The sequence below is a fragment of the Melanerpes formicivorus genome, unplaced genomic scaffold (genome assembly GCF_026170545.1).
Source record: "Melanerpes formicivorus ecotype bairdi unplaced genomic scaffold, bMelFor1.0.p_v2 SCAF_1, whole genome shotgun sequence".
Taxonomy (NCBI): Eukaryota; Metazoa; Chordata; class Aves; order Piciformes; family Picidae; genus Melanerpes; species Melanerpes formicivorus.
Window position 1 is genome coordinate 16,872,128 of NW_027142353.1, and position 17,081 is coordinate 16,889,208.

General features: G+C 40.5%; 1 protein-coding gene across 1 annotated transcript in view; it reads right to left on the minus strand.

Annotated features, from left to right (window-relative positions):
* PCCA (propionyl-CoA carboxylase subunit alpha) overlaps window positions 1-17,081 on the minus strand; it is a 337,899-nt gene that overhangs the window by 240,654 nt on the left and 80,164 nt on the right. Inside the window, exons 7-8 of the mRNA XM_068163688.1 lie at window positions 6,750-6,881; window positions 29-65 (exon numbers count right to left, since the gene is read on the minus strand). Coding sequence (XP_068019789.1) covers window positions 29-65; window positions 6,750-6,881 — 169 coding nt within the window. The remainder of the gene's footprint in view (window positions 1-28; window positions 66-6,749; window positions 6,882-17,081) is intronic.

Consider the following 17,081-nt stretch of genomic DNA (forward strand, 5'->3'; position numbering starts at 1 on the left):
TCCCACCATAGCTAATTTAAGAACTTACCAATTTCCCTTGCAATTCTGACAGCTTCATCTGCATCCTGTAAAAGCAGGAAATGAGACTCAACGTTAATCCCATCAGCCACTGCACAATGTCCTGAGGGCAGTCATATATTGCACTACTGTCTCCTCTGATTCATTTAATGTTTGATTTTACAACCTTCTGACCCTTTCCAGCCAGAGGAATGTAAAATTAATACCATAAGTGGAATGTAAATTCTACCTCATCATTAGTATACTGAGAAACTCAAAGCAATGAGGAATCAGCTGACAGGAAACACAACCTGGATCACAAAATTATTTTCTGCAGTTGTAGGAATTTAATGCCAGAATTTAGAAGTTTACAATCAATAATGGACTATAAATCAGATCATTAAAGTTTGTTCACTGCCAGCTTGTTTCTGTCTTCACTGGTATTTCTTGTTTTGCTGGTTGTTGTCAGTAGGGGGAGTTGACTCTCTATTGTTTAGAAGTGACTCAGGTTTGGACAAAATCTTGCAGAAGTTCTTTAAAGACAGGTTTTGTCTACTGAAGAAAAACACAAAAAGCATTTAAGCATTTGACTTCCTTAAGTTGTTCATTCTACAGTCAGAATAAACCTTAAACACATCCTTTAAAACTGCATCTGAAATGAGAAGGTTCATTTAATCTTTTCCATTGAAGAGTCTGCACATTTTACTAGTGTATGACAATTATAAAAATCTACTTTCTTAATGCCAACTTTGCTTCAGCTGACTCGCTACTGTAGTCTAGTACATTAAAAAAAGTACTCTGAAACCCAGAAGATAAAAGCCAAAATGCTTACTTTTTAATAACCAAATCTCTTCTCCTGTAGTAGTTAATTCTGGTTTCTTCTACTGATAATATCTTTCCATTACACAATACTAGAAAGAAAAAGGGTTAAATTACTGTGGCCTGGGTTAAGTTTGAAAATTCCACCTAAATTCACTAATATTTATACTATTCCAGGACATGCATTAAACAATTTGTATGGAAGGCAGTAATGTCTGGAAAACACCAGCTGCTAAGTGTGCCTGAAACTATGGGGGCTGACTTATGAACATTAAAATGAAACCTGATATTTTTAAAGCTTTCAAGGCAATCCATTTTAAAAGCACCCAGGTCAGAACTTTAAAAAAATACATAAGAAATGTTCATACCTGGTTCATTTATGTCCGATAATAAAACAAAATCCTCTTTAAAAGTCTTCAGTACCTAGTAACAGCCCCATGAAGAATAAGGGGGCTGGCAGGGGAAGTTGTCAGAAAATTTAATTTCCTTTCATTAGCTAGTCTGCTCCACAAATCGGTGCTTGTTAAGTTCAAAGCAGTCCTGAAAGCAACATCAGTTTTAAGTCTTTTTACTCCAGTCACATCTGTTAATGAGATTTTTCCAAATAACAATTGTTTTCAAGTCAAGAGATAAATCTAGCAGAAAAAAATCTCTTCTCCCCCACCCAAAAAAATAAAAATAAAAAAAATCAGGGTTTACAGTTTTATTACACCTTGCTGCTTTCCATGACCCTGCACCCTCCAAATTTTAGCTTAAAGGGATAAAATGCATGAAAAGGGTCATTTAAGAATGTTAGTGGTTTCCACACATTGAGTTTGAAGGTTCTTTGTTCCTGCCTGTGACAGTTATGCGAGAATACTTCCCCTTAATAGCCTCTCTGTCAGGAAGTGTTAAACCTGCCAAATGCAGACAATTAGAGCCTCTTGAACAAAATGCAGGAAGAGTGATGACTGATGAAGAGCCACGATTATAGTCGAGAAGGAAACTTTTACATTTCTTTTCTCTTGCAAATTCACTCATATATTTGCAAAACAGAATTAAGAAGGGGAAGCAAACAGGGTAATTTTTTTTCCACTTAGTTACCTGCAAACAAGTGGCTAACTGATACAGTGCAGTCCACAGGAAGATTGCCACTGTATTTTTACACATGTATACAACGACTAAGTAATAAGCAACATCGTATCACTAGCACTAATAGCGTCAGTTCTGACTGCAGTCATCTGCCCAGCAGTTACCAATTTACACTGTTTCAACATCTTCTACACTTCTAATATAGTATTTTTGTAATAGAAAGGAAACTTTACAATACTAAAAAAAAAACCAAAATAATACAAAAAAAAAAAATCAATGCATATTCAAATTCTTTACCCTTCAAAGAGCGTTTCTGAAATAGAAAACAAAAATACGCTGTGCTTTAAAGAGAAAAACTAAACTGACATATTGGAATCTCTGCTAAGTCGTTTGATCTTTTTCCGAAGAAAGTTGTGCTTTAGCCTCACACATTTCACTTGCAGATGGCATAAATACAGCAGCAGTTTGAGTACTCATAAAGGAGGGCAGTTATTTTAGTTTTTTGGTCCAAAGAACTTAGGATCAATACACTGTATTTGCCATAGAGGGGACCAAAAAACCCCTGAATGTTATGCCACCACATAACACTCGAGTATATCTGTGCAAAACATACAAAACTACACTGGTACTAAAACCATTTTGATTTTATTTGAAGCAAAATTCTTTACATTCTTTACTGCTGTTTCCTCCCAAAACACTTCAGCTATGGTACCACTTTCCCAATATAAACTGGCGATTGTAAAGAAATATATAATTTTAGCACCACCTTTTATTGTACAAATAAAAATGGTTAAGTAATGGTACAAGTTTATAAAAGTCGTAAGAGTTATAAAATGATCTCGTATTGTTTTTACAAATTGTTTATTTCATTACATTAAAAGGACATAAAATATTTAACGTAAGAATTCTTAACCTCCTAATTTCATGCATATGCCTCTGCATGGTACCAGCAGGTGGAGACAAAAAAGCCAGACTACTCTGCAGTAGAGGAATGCCAGAATAAAGCTGTTTAAGAAACTCCTAGAGCTGTAAAACATCGTGTTAAAGCGCTACATAATAGTTTTTTCACATCTGAGGGTGTTGAGCGGAGACAACCTCCAGTTCATGTCTAGTCTCCAATCACCTCTCCAGCAGTACAGGGATCATTTAACACCAATGTCAACACTCTAATGCAAGAATACAGCCAAAACAGGTATGAGGAACTTAAATACAGCAAATTCATATCCTTGCTGGAAAAACTTTAACATGCCTCCTAACATGAAAGACTAAGCAGGCATCCAGAGACATTAATGTTCCGGGTCTACATCCAGCTGTGTTCTACCAGGCATAAAACAAAACCCTATACATAGCAAAACAATGTTAAAAATAAATAAATATAAATACCTTCCTTCCCTTGCCATTCCCTCACCAGTTTTTCACCACAGTGCCTCCTTACACTCCTTATTCACCCTCTGCTTTCTTCTTACCTTTTATTCTTCTATTCTCATCTACAGACAATACATCTCAGCTCTCATTTCAGCATAGCCAGTGCTTAGGTGCACTAACACAAATTATTTTAGTTAGGGCTATTTACCACTACCTCTCTCAATCAGGTTTTATGAAACTAAGTGTAGCTACAGATTTTGAAATTGACTGTGTTCGAACACTTTTGCTGGCTTAAGATGGCAATACCAGGCTTGGGCTCCTTACTTAGGTAGTCTGGATAACCCTTGCCCCAACTAATGAGGAAACTGAACCAGGAATAAGAAGGAAATTACTCTTTGTTGTCAAACTACCTTCTCCAATCTCTCTCCATGTAGTCCCATTCTCAGTTTCATATTTGCCACAGCATTTACCTGTATGAGAACAGTTAGTTGTGTCTGTTATGCAAGCATCCTCTCCTCCAGTCCTTGCAGATCCTTACGTATACTGTTGAAAGGCTTCCTTCTGTCAAATGTCTTAATTTAATTTTTACTTGCTGCACATTTTTCTACATGCAACTCCTCCCAGTTGCTATTAGAAAAGATTAGCTACTTCAGTGCTCCCTATGTGTAAGTGCTAAGCAATATAAAAGGGAGAAAACACTCTTTATTCAGTGAAGGATCCATGTATCTGCAGCACTGTTCAACGAGTGCTGGGTGAAGATAACTCTTCATGTAACAAAAATTTTCAGTGCAGCTCTGAATTAAGTAACAAAATACAAGAAGTTGTTACTCTCTGCTCACTTTAACTATTCATCCACAAACAATATGTGCAATTGATCTTCCTCAACTTCTGACATTATCAAAGGCATGAATGTGCTTTCTTCCAACTGTATTAGACTCCATTATATAGATGAAGCCACTTCATGAACCCAAGTACCGAACTGGCACTTAAGTCCTTCCTATGACCTTTAAATATTTCCCAAGAAAAGAGCCCTGAAAGCTTCCTAACTCTGACCAAAACAGGCCTCCTACCGAACAGCACAAATACCATGCAATCTCTAACTCCTTGCATGTTGCTCTTCTGATTGTACCTGGTAACACATTGTTTTGCCCTTCTTATCTTAGTCTGAATTGGCAAAACAACTAGCGAAAGATCAAGCAGCCTTTACGACCCAATTACTCAGGTCTTCATCCCAGCAAAAGACACATCACAGGAAAGGGATCAGAAGACAAACACTGGCACATGTTTAGATCCATAGCAAGGATAACAATTATCAAAAGTTTTATTTACTAGAACTGGTAACCAAAGCACTACATTTTCCTCTACCATGTCAGATGGGAACTACTTATTTGGTGGGTATACTGCAAGGTGGGTGTTGGCTGGTTGGGGTTTTTTGATCTCATGTTTTTTTAATCACTCTTCAGATAATCAATAGTAGTATAAGGCCATGGTATGTGAAATTGATATAATATGGACACTTCAGGATTAAGCAACTACTACATAGTTTCTTTCAACAGCTGAGAATTGGGGTTGTCAATTCAATCCTACATTCCAGTTCATTTGGTGTTAAGACTATCACTGCATATAGCCAATTGCCAACCAGATGACTTAACCGTCTTTCATTTTGTGTCAGGAACTTCAGATAATTGTCAAAGAACAGTGCAATTAAAGGTCTGAGAAACAAGTGCATTAGCTCAGTTTCACTAGCTATATGGCTCTCTGTTCACTAATGACTATCCTACTTTGCTAAGTTTGTTTCTTTTATCAGAATAACAGGCCTTTAAATAAGTTTTAACTTGACAGTGATAAAATCAACAGAATTTGATCTAGCACTAGAAAAAGTTGTGGAATTTAGACTATCCAAAGTTACCTCTTAATTAGATCACAGTATCACAGTATCACTTAGGTTGGAAAGGACCTCGGGGATCATCGAGTCCAACCTATCAACACAGACCCCATGACTAGACCATGGCACCAAATGTTTTTATAGAAGCTACTTTCAGTATTTCTACAAGAATATAAAGATATCAGACAGAGGATCTTATGCATAATAGCTTAGCTACTGTTAAATCTTACAAGCACTAAAGGACCACATACAAAAGGACTCCTAAAACATGCAACAAAAACCTGAAGGACTTCATCACTGCCACAAATGCTAGACTAACATTCACATGGAGCCCTCCAGAAGAGAAGCAACTCTGCACTTTTACCTTTTACAGCACATCCCACTGTCAGGCATCTCACACAAGGCATTTCCATCACAAGTACTGAAGAATTCTCTTGTGCATTTTGACCTCTGCTATTCTGTGATTGTACCATTCTCTCTCACTAGCTAAGTTCTCCAAACATCATCAGAACTGATAGTTTTATGAAAGCTTATTCCTTTATACTCTATTGACCTCTCTCATCTATTTGGGTTTTGGGGTTTTCCTCCAAGGACAGTTTAAAATCCAACTGGGCTGGCACAACACTGAACACCATTGCCCTAGGCTATTTTGTTCCCTAAAACACAGTCTGCATCCCATTACTTTATTCAGTTGCTCCCCATTATCTTGACATTTCCTATTTTATCACATAAGAGATTTACACTGATCAGAGGTCACTATCAGTCGTCATAAATAAAACCTGAAAAACTTTCCTTTCACTTCCTTAAAAGTGTTGTCAAAACCAGCTTCTCCCTTTTTTGTCCAACTCAAATTTTGTTTAAAAAAAAACTAACTTCAGATATCAACATTTTATAATATACCAAAGACTTAGGTATATACAGCAAAGGGTTTAAAAGGGGGAAAAGCTTATTTACCTGCATTAATACAGAAAATATATTAAGACACACAGGAAATCTTACAAGCCCAACACTTCACTATACCAGAAAATAAACCAAAACCAATATATACTTTATCTCACATAAAATATAAAGAAAAAAACTGAAATTTCTAGGACACCGTAGAAAATCATTGCTCCTAAAATCCCAGGAAGAACACTAGCTGTAGATTCAGACAACGAGAAACCAACTTCCCCCCATCCTCACCCTGAGTTTTACAAACCACAGAAGTCTACACCATCCACACACTGTAAAATCAAAACTTCATACAGCCTAACAAACTGGACTTAACACAAGGCTGTCAAGATCTTGCCAAACAAGAATAAAGACCTGAGAAACAAAGATGTGTAGGCAGTCAAATCCACACCTCATCTTTAACATGAGGGCAGGTAAATGTGTTAAGCTTAAAGCAAAACATGTTTAGAGGCTCTATAGAAGCAGTCCTTATTACATCATTTACTATGAAGGACTTCTCAAAGCTCTCTGGCTAGTAAAACTCTGTACTCCGTTTTTTATTTTATCTGTTTGAAAAAGAAGGTGAAACTATAATTACATTCTGCATCAGATCATCAAGAGGTGTACTTTCATTTAGACACCGTTCCTACAGTGGGCAGACAGTAATTAAGTGATTTCTCACCTTGACTACTCCATCAAAGCCAGGGATCGTGTTGACCTTCGCATTCTTGGCTAACAATTTGCTTTCAATCTTGTCTCCCATAGCTTGAATAGCATGTGTGTCAGGTCCAATGAAGGTGACACCTTCTGATGCCTGCAAAGACAATGAAGTTAACTTTAGGAGACAATTAAAAGCCAACTTTATACAGATACTTCTATTCTTATATTTTTGAACTGATTAATGAAACAACATTTAATAGATGGTGATCTCTTTCTGTATGCATCTAACAATATATGAACAGTTTCAGCCAGTTCATTAAAAATGTGTATGACCTTGTGAAACTATGTATACACAGAGATTCAAAGCCCCTATAATTAGCATTTGTATAAATCAAAGCCAGACAAAAAGGGGGGAAAACAGCTCAAAGTGGAAGTACTCCAGCTTGAAAGTCAGAAATGTCCCTTAAGAAAACTTACACCTATGAAATAGCTGCAAGTGATTTACAAAGATATGCTGACTAAACTACAACAGAGTTGAAAATTCCATCATGCATTCCTAAAACCAAACCTTGACAAAACATCAAAGTTACAGTGCGGTCTCTTGTTCAATGTATTTAAAGACTTTGAAAGTAAGGTAAAAAGTGAAATAATGTTTCCCCAATTGTTTCAGGCAACTCTTTTCTATTACTAATGTGGAAGGTTAACATATAATACTTTAATAGTTCAATACATAGGTAGAAGAGTGAATTGCATATTCCCTCATCCTGTTTCTCTATGCCAGCAACAGACTGCAGTGATCAAGTACACCAAAGATTTCCCAAACCTCTCCAGGGTCAGTACAACCCTGAGCCAAAGGTGATTCTATCAGAACAGCTTCACTGAAAACTACTGATCCATCAACTGAATACAGGGTCTGGCAAGCTAGCATCTTTTGTACTACAGGAAGAAAAGATCAAAAGAATAAACATACTAGTCCTGCACGATTTTTTTCATCTGTTTCATTGATTTCATTGAGTTTGGGGGCTTTGTTCTTGTTTGGTTTGCTGTTGTTTTGGTTGGGGGGGGGGGGTTAGGTTGTTTTTGTAGGGTTTTGGGGAGATGGTGTTTTGACTTGAAGGGTTTTGGTTGAGTTTTTTGTTGCTGGTTTGGGGGGGGGGGGGGGCTGTTTTGTTCTTGTTTGGGTTTTTTCACCCCATCCTTAGAGATACTTTAAAACAACTTCTCTCCAGCTGATGAGTAGTTTACTTAATACCAGCACTAACTTTTTCTTTACATCAGAATTTGTGCTTTAATATTTTTTCTGACATACTCTTGTGCCACAAATGTTAGGGATGTCAGACAGTTATAGTTGTTAAGAAGAAGTATTTGCTGAAGTTTTGTCTATTTGTGATGGCAGTACATTATCACAGAACAGACTTAGGAAAAACATGGCATTAAACTCAAAGAATGCAGATTTAGGTCTTTTAAAGAAATTCTTCACTGTAAGGGTAGCGAAGCACTGGAGCAGGTTGCACAGAGAAGCTGTGGATGCTGCTTCCCTGGAAATATTCAAGGTCAGGATGGATGGGGTTTTGATCAACCTGATCTAACGGAAGGTGTCCTTGCCCTGCAAAGAGGTTGGAACTCATATATTTACTTCTCTTCCACAGCAAACTATTCTGATTCTATAATCATAGAATCCATTCTGTAATTGGAGGTTTTATCTCAGTCCACCTCTTCTCTACTACAGTAGGTTTACTAGTTCAGCAAGTCACTAAAACTGATTTGTCTTACAAACACAAAGTTGGGAAGACTACAATAGAAGGGCGCAGAGAAGAGGAAGACCAACAGATCTATTAATACTATAGTACCAAAGGATCTGAACACTGAAGGAATTAACTTTTTAAAGGAAAAGGGAAACAGGAAGCAAGGAATTCACACTTGAAACCATAATGACAAAGTTTGAGGCTGATGATTTCAGAAACAGCAGATTAGAACCTGAAAACTGATGCTTCGTTTTCTCTTAACACAAGATTATTTTTTTTAATAGGTGCCTGCATATAGCTGGAGGTCTACACCAATCCTGCAGCCTGATCAGTGTTACTTCAAGCTTCATGTGTTGCTGCTTCTCCCCACTCTCTTCTCAAAGTCCACAATTAAAAACATACAAGGTCAAGATAGCAGAGTCAAAACTTTTGCTGCCCTGATATATCACCCAAGACTTCCAGCTTGTAGTCTATTTCCAATGCTCTTACACTTTGTCTTCCTCCTCTGACTCCCACTTATCAGAAAATAAGAAAGTCTTCATTTAAACTGGAGGTAACAGGAGAAAATGGAAATTACATTCATAGCATCAGCAAGCATGCAACTTTCAAATCAAAGGCATGTAAAGAACACATTGCTTGACTCATTGGTGGTATGGAATTTCAAAGAGCCTAGCTGATTCCTTGCTACTGTCCAAACAGGTAGTTGGATAAGAAAACAGCATCATTCAGGAGAAATTTACAAGCCAGCTGAGAATGAACATTCCAGACCATTTCAAGAAACCAGTGTGCTGCAACCAGTATATTTGTTACATGAATCTTGGAGAGCTTGTTACAGTTTGAGCTGGGTGCCCTCCTGCAATATTTACTTCCTGTGTCCAGAAGTCCAGCCCAGAGGGGTGGACACAGGAAATTATGTAGTATTTCCTACCACAATTCTTTGCACCACTATAAGATGCAGTGTGGGGTCTAGCACTGTCTCTTTTCTTCCTCCTCTGTCAGCCGGTAACTGGGGGAGATGCCTCCTGGCTTTGGGCCTGGCTAGGCCCAAGGCCATGGGGGGATGGGCAGTCTCAGATCTGGCCAGCTGAGACTAGCCTAACAGTGGGAGGGGGAAGAAGGAGCCCTGGGGGCCTTGGGTGTACCCTCAGGTGGGGATGTGATCTCTCTGGGTCTGTTTTGGGATCTTTCTTTGTCACTGTGCTTTTGGCTTTCTGTAGATGTTCACTGCTTTCTATTTAAGCTTTCAATCACTTTTGCAATCCGTTTGTCTGAGTGTTTATTGTTGCCAGGGTTGGGGAAGGGGGCTGCCTCAACCCAGCACAGAGTTCAAGTATTCTACATGAACACAATTAGTATTAAGTTATGAAAAGTTAATTATCAAATGTGCAGCATATTCACATTACTAATGCAAATATGAGGTGGTGCAACCTCTGTCTATAACATGAAGAATTCACAAGCCACACAGTCTACACATGCATCTCCTGGCTTTAACTGCTCTGAACCTTTGTATCTTGAACAGAAATACTCTGTGAATAAGCAGCAGCCTAGTACCACCAGCTACTCCCCTATATGGTTAGTCATCTGCGGTCATCATCACATCCAGTTATCTCCCAGTAGAAACAAAAAAATCTGAAACAAAGTATTTTAACTGAATGCGGTATCACAAGATACCTGAATTACAGAACTCTGCATGCTGCAACATCTATGAATCAAAACCAAATCAACATCTATGAATCAAAAACAAATTAACAAACCAAGGGGGATCCACGCGTTTCCAGTCAACACAAACCACCTCAGAGAGAAAAGTGGGCCTTCTCTGACAGGACTCACAACTAACTTCAGCTATGCTCACAAGAAAGACTGCCATCTTAACGAGCTACTAGACGAACTCTTGCAAGTCTTGGTACAAGCATTCAAGTTCCCATCACTCAAAGATGTGGTTCAAGCCTTCTCAGCTCATCACCTGAGTGCCTGAGTTTCATCACTGACAATACTCTCATGTAGCATACTAAATGACCTGTTCAAAATTCTAGTATTTGATATTGAAAGTGCCAAAGACAAATTTTAAGAAAGGTTCTCATCCACTGGCATCCTTAGTTATGAAACAGATGGAACTAGTGGATCTGCACAAGAAAAGCTTCCAGTACCTCATGACAGTTTGTCCACACAGATTTGCCACTGTAGTAGCATGCACTAGAATCTCTGCTGTACATATTCAAGCTTACACACTGCATATCAAACAAGTTTTTCTCCAAAGTTATCACTCCTCCAGAGGCAGCATACTTCAGCCTTAAAGACTAGTTATCTGACTGCAAGGAACTTGGCAGGTTTCATCATAAACATGAAGCTTTTGCTTGAGAAACTAACAGCAACACCTAAGTATCACTCTTCTACTCTGCATAGTCAAAGGTAGAAAAAAATAAGGAATACTTTATGAAAGAACAATTCCAGAATACATTCCATGTCAAGGAAACAAAGAACTAACTTTCTTAAGTAGTAAATATTGAAGAGATTTTCCCCAAGACCCTTCTGGTTTTGAGAGCAGCAGTAGTTGGTTTAATTGTGGTACCATAAGAATCACAAGCCATTCATTCCCTTCCCTTTGTTCTTTTGGTGGCTTTTGTTTGGGTTTTTTTTGTGTGTTTTTGTTTGTTGGGATTTTTTAAGCTAGACAAAAGCTTTAATTCTATGCCCAGGAAAAGCAGGACCCCAAATGTAGGAAAAAAAAAAAATCAACAATGTCAAAGTAGGACAAGCAAAGGCAAGATCTGGAAAATCCATTTGAGAAGTCTGTGGTGAGCTGTATGTGACCTTTAGAGTCTCAACTGTGCTTTGGGAACAGAGTGGACGAAACAGGCCTATGTTAGTGTAAATCACCATATTCCCAACATTTGGAAAGGGTCTGTCCATCTAACAAACTCTTGTGGATCTGAGATAACTGAATAGACTGTTCATAGGAGATTCCTTTGTATCTCCTTCTGAAAGCTATGAATACAGACACAATTACTGTATTATATAGTCCATAGTAGATTCAGCCTCAGTGGCAGCATAAACAGAACTACAGATAGAAAGTATGGAGGAGGGAAAACTGCATAATAAACTTTTATACACAGTAGCTCCCTTGGCAACATATACTCTTCCGTGGGCTTGTATCTGTCAAACAAGCGAGCTCGCTGCCAAGCCTCCCAGCCCTGCAGGAAATGACTGAACAGGTCCAACCCAGCTTTAGACGAACCAAGCAATACTAAAACTTTTCCTCTGTCTTTTACTACATTACTTATGGACAATTAAACACGCTTTTTAGTGTCCTTATTCTAGCCAAGACATTTAACACTGCACATAACACCAGCTTAACAAGAGCAGCTCCAGCCAACAAGGATGTCTGCAACATACAAAAACACAGCTATCAAGAATCTTGTGTTTTTTCTTTCATGATGGTCTGGTGAGGGGATTCTTTCACTCACAGCTTGCTGATGCGGCAAAATACACTCCAAGTGCCCAGCTGCTTCCAGGTGCAAGAGCCCCTATAATTATCTCACCACACAGAAGAAATGGCAATAATGCAGGCTTTGTACTTGTTCATTCCCTGGTACCTGAAAAAGCTAGTTGCAGGAAAATGTTTCCTATGTCTAAGGAAGAAATGGCTGAAAGGAGCAATGATCTCAGGAGCAATTGGAACTGCTCCATCTTATTGAAACTAAATTATGTAAATACAGAGCTGGTTTTAAGCTCACGAAGAAGTTCAGGAGAACCCAAACTATCTGTTGCACACAGCCATTGAATCACACGTTCTCAAAGTCAGACTTGCAAAGGACATTTTAAAGATTACCCAAATTCATGGTATTACTTACTGGAAGACAGTAAGTCTTTCAGGAGAAGAGAGCTTAACACCATCACCACTGACCAGGTATGCTCACAGCCCACAGTATGTCAGGAGCAATCAGGGAAGTACTGAGCCAATCCAATTGCTTTCCCCGGTTCTGTCTCCTCCTGCTGCACAGCCTTTTCCAGAGTCTCATCTATGCCCCTTCTCTGGCGCAGACTCTGGCATTTCTGGGCTGACCTAGGTGACCAACATGACAGACAACGGCCTAAGGTTCTCTGTGATAAGTGTTTTCCATTGCTTTCACAAGTTCAAATTTGCTAAATAGATGTTTAGTGGACATTGGATGGAGGACCACATAAGCTGCTAGAGCACACAACTGGGAACATGAACCTTCTTTTAGGGAAGGGCATGCCCTCAAACACACAGGTGTGTGGTAACAGTCTGCATACTGCCACATTGGCTTGTTTTTCCATTTTAGTTTGCATTTCTGTTTTAAGGTTGGGTTTAAAATAAAATTTTGCTTCTCTGAGGAGCATTGTCTTAAAGAATGGCTGAAGTTTGAAGCATCAAATCCACTGCTTGAGCCAGCTCTTTGGTATATGCTGTCAAGTAGGGGAACAACTTCAGTGCAGAAAAAAAGCAGAAGATTCTGTTCCAGTGAGATAACAGCTAGATTAGCAAATGGGGCTAACAACTAACCACACTTACTCAAGAACTCATTGGTGAATGAGGGTATTAAAGAAGGTTCATAGATAAGGAGACCAATAGAAACTCTTATCATAAAGCTAGTTTTTAAATGGCTTTTGTCCCAACCCTAACTTTTCTTCACAGGAAAATCTGTACTTGCATGAAGCTGATTAAAGTCTTTCATTGGGGAACAACTGCCTTAATTTTTCTGCCCTTTACACACAGCCAGTCCCCTCAGTTTAGGAAGGATGTTGACTTGCTGGAACGAGTCCAGAGAAGAGCAACAAAGTTGGTGAGGGGTTTGGAACACAAGCCCTATGAGGAGAGGCTGAGGGAGCTGGGGTTGCTCAGCCTGGAGAAGAGGAGACTCAGGGGTGACCTTATCACTCTCTACAACTACCTGAAGGGAGGTTGTAGACAGACGGATGATGGTCTCTTCTCCCAGGCAGCCAGTACCAGAACAAGAGGACACAGTCTCAAGCTGCACCAGGGGAGGTTCAGGTTGGATGGTAGGAAGACGTTCTATACAGAAAGAGTGATTGCGCTATGGAATGGGTTGCCCGGGGAGGTGGTGGAGTCGCCGTCATTGAAGGTGTTCAGAAGGAGACTTGATGGGGTGCTTGGTGCCATGGGTTAGCTGTTTGGGTGGGTTGGATTGGTTGATGGGTTGGACGCGATGATCTTGAAGGTCTCTTCCAACCTGGTTTGGTTTATTCTAATAAAGGTTTATTCTAATAAAGGAAGCAGGGAAGGGAACAACACAGCCAGTGAGAAAGAGGCATAAGTAGTTTGGCAGTCACAAACAGTATCAGAGTTCCAGAAAAACTGGAACCTTCCATAAATATGGTGTCCCATCTATAGCTCACCAGAAGGAAACAGACCCATACATGCAGCTGCCTACAGCCACATACAAAGCAAAGGAGATAAAACAGCACAGCTCATGGATTGCCGTCTGAGCTAAAAAGCTTCTAAGTCACACAGGCTAAATCCAGGGCTGAGAAGCAGAGCTTTCATCAAAAGGCCCAAATGGTTTAAACAGCCTAGAAAATAATCAAATAGAACAGAAAAATCCAGGTGAAGTGGACAGATAAACATTCAAAGACAAACAAGATTCAGAAGTCCTACAAAAAAAATGCCCAACACACAGAAACACCCAGATATGCCAACATCTGTTCAGAGAAGTGGGGAAGTAACAGGGTCATCTTGCAGTACAGGAACTGTCCATTCAACACTGGAAAGGAATTCTCATAGGAAATACACTGCAAGAATATATTGTAAGAAGCATCCACTACAAAACACTGAACTGGGAAAACATTCTACAACAGAATGTGATGGATGTGGAAGAACACACAGAAGCGTTCTGCCAGGCACACAGAAACAACCTATCAGCTCAAGCAGTTGGGCCCTGCTGCTGCTACTCTGAAGGTTCAGAATAAGGAACATATACAGGAGTAATCAGCAATCTGACCAAGCATCAAAATGCAAATTTAATACTAACGATTAGAGAACTTCATCTGTGCAGACTTAAGCCTTTTCCATCTTAAAATAAGACAGCAACATGCCTAGGCATTGTCATGGATCACCAAAACCAGTAGCAGCCCAGTAGTTCAGAAAGTAAGAGTTCCTCCAGTCGTGTTGTTTTGGGTTGGACTGAGATGGAGTCAATTCTCCTCACAGCATCTTTCCAGCGCTGTGTTTTTGCAGCAGTAGTTGATAACATAGCAGTGTTTTGGCTACTGTTGAATAAGTATCCAGGCTTCCCTGCCCCAAGAGTACGTTGAGGGGTGGGCAAAATCTTGGGAGGGGACATAGCTGAGGCAGCTGATTCAGACTGGCCAAAGAGGTATTCCACACCATATGACATCAGCTCAGGTATAAGAATGAAGTGAAAGAAGGTAGTGTGGGGATTCGTCCATGGCATCTATCCTCCCAGGGAACCACCAAGCTTAGAGAGCCCTGCTTCCCAAGACCGACCATCATCCTGCTGATGGGAAGGAGAGACTAACACATCTCTCTCTGCTTTTTCCTTCCATGCAGTCTATTGCTGTTTGCTTATTAGTGTTATTAAAATTGCTCCTATCCTATTCCTGGCTTCTGTTGTTGTTTGGTGTCCGTCCCCCGCCCCCCCCCCCCCCCGTCCACTTGAGAGGGGAAGTAATAGAGAAGCTTTGGTGGGCATCTGGCCTCCAGGCCAGGGGCAAAACCACCACAGTCTTTTTGGTGCAGAAACCCAGGAAGGAAAATATAACATAGCTGTAATTCCTGCAGTTTTTTCTATAATCTTGCTTAAGATACAGGCTTCTGTGCTGGTCACGTGGCTCCTTGTAACTTTTACTTTGTTTTGGAAATACATTCATGCAGGAACATGCTGAAGCAGATAATGGCTATGTGTTTCTTTCTCCTGCTTGCAGGGCTGCTGCTCTGTGGGAGCTACGCTGGAGAGGTTATCATTTCTTTCTCCCCACTTGAAATTAATATAGAGAATGTTATTATGCAGGCCCCCAAGATTTTGATCCATCCTTACGCGAGCTCTCTAGTACTGCTAATCAACATTACTGGCATGTTGCAGGTTTTGTGGAGTTTGGTTCCATCATGGCATGAAAGGACAGCCCTTGGGTGGGGATATATTGAAATGTGCCTTGAAGCGGTCAGACCCTGGGTGGCAGGGTGCTAGGACAGTTATCACCTCCCATAGCCTGGGACCTTACCCCAGAAGAGGCAAGCAATCCTACTAAATTGACTCAACATCTGATAGAAGGGTGCCTTGCTTATCCCAATGAGAACCAACAACTTCTTGCACTCTACTGGGGCCTGGCCTGTGCTTATCAAGCCCCAGTTCAGTGCCCTATGAAGACTGTGGCTTAGGCAGGCACCCAAACACATGAGGATACCATGGTGGAGATGGGGACCCAAACAGCAACCAGAGAGATTGCCCCAGTAGTGAAAAAGCAGCAGTGGACAAGGAGGTCAACAGGTCTCTCTCATCGATTGGTAAGGGATGACAAAGATTATGATCAAGATGCTGGTCCATCAAGTGGGAAATCAGGGAGTGAGTGAGATCACACAAGAAGCAGAAACTACTCAGTCCTTAAACTCATCAGAGCCGAGAGACATACTCAAGGATTATAGTTGCCAGTCAGGAGGGTGAATTGCTGCTTGGCTGCTCTGGTGCTGGGATAATGGGGCTGACAGCCAACTGCTGGAAAGGAAAGATGCCCAACAATTGGGGCCCAGTGCTAGAAACAGAGATATTGAGAAAGGCATTGCAAAAGAGACAGGCATATGCAGCCTCTGGAGACAACTTCTGCTAAATGTCAGGGCCAGGTACCCATGCAAGAAGGACCTGGGAACACTGTAGATGAAGGAATCCAATACTTAAGAGAATTAGCAGTGTTGGAAGTTATCTATAGTGATTTAGATGATCAAAGTGTCTCCACAGATCCAGAGGATGTCCCATGCACATGGGCCCTGTGGAGGAAAGTGATCCATGGTGCTCCAGCATCATATTCAAAGAGCCTAGCATTGATGTACTATTTGGATGAGGACGCATAGTCTGTGGAGATAGTGTCAGCCTGGCTCCAGAATTTTGAAGATAACCTCTGTACCAACTCATTCCCATGAGCCAGTACCTCATTGACCAGGTGTAGTCCAAGAAATCAGTCCCCTCCTGCCTCAGCCGGAGGGAAGGGGAGCCCCAGACGCACACCACATGGAGTACTCTGGTTGTTTTTGCGTGACCAGGGGGAGGATATGAGGAAGTGGGATGGTGAACCCACTTATAAATTGGAAGCTCGGGTGTGTGAACTGAGAGGGAAGACGATAGATAAAAAGGCATCACCTAAGAAGGCAGCAAAAGTATCAGCTGTAGAAAGCCAAGAGAGTAATAATGATCTCTCAGGAGGAAAAGAACTGAGGTTACACCCCTTGATCCTGATGAGGGGACCTCTGGCCCGGTACCACCCAGATCAGACAGTGAAGACTCTGATGAAGACTAGGAGTAAAGGGTCCCTGCTTTCAGCAGGGAGAAGGAGAGGGATGACAGAGTATATTGGACTGTGTGGATACAACGGCCTGGCACATCAAAGCCACAGAAATA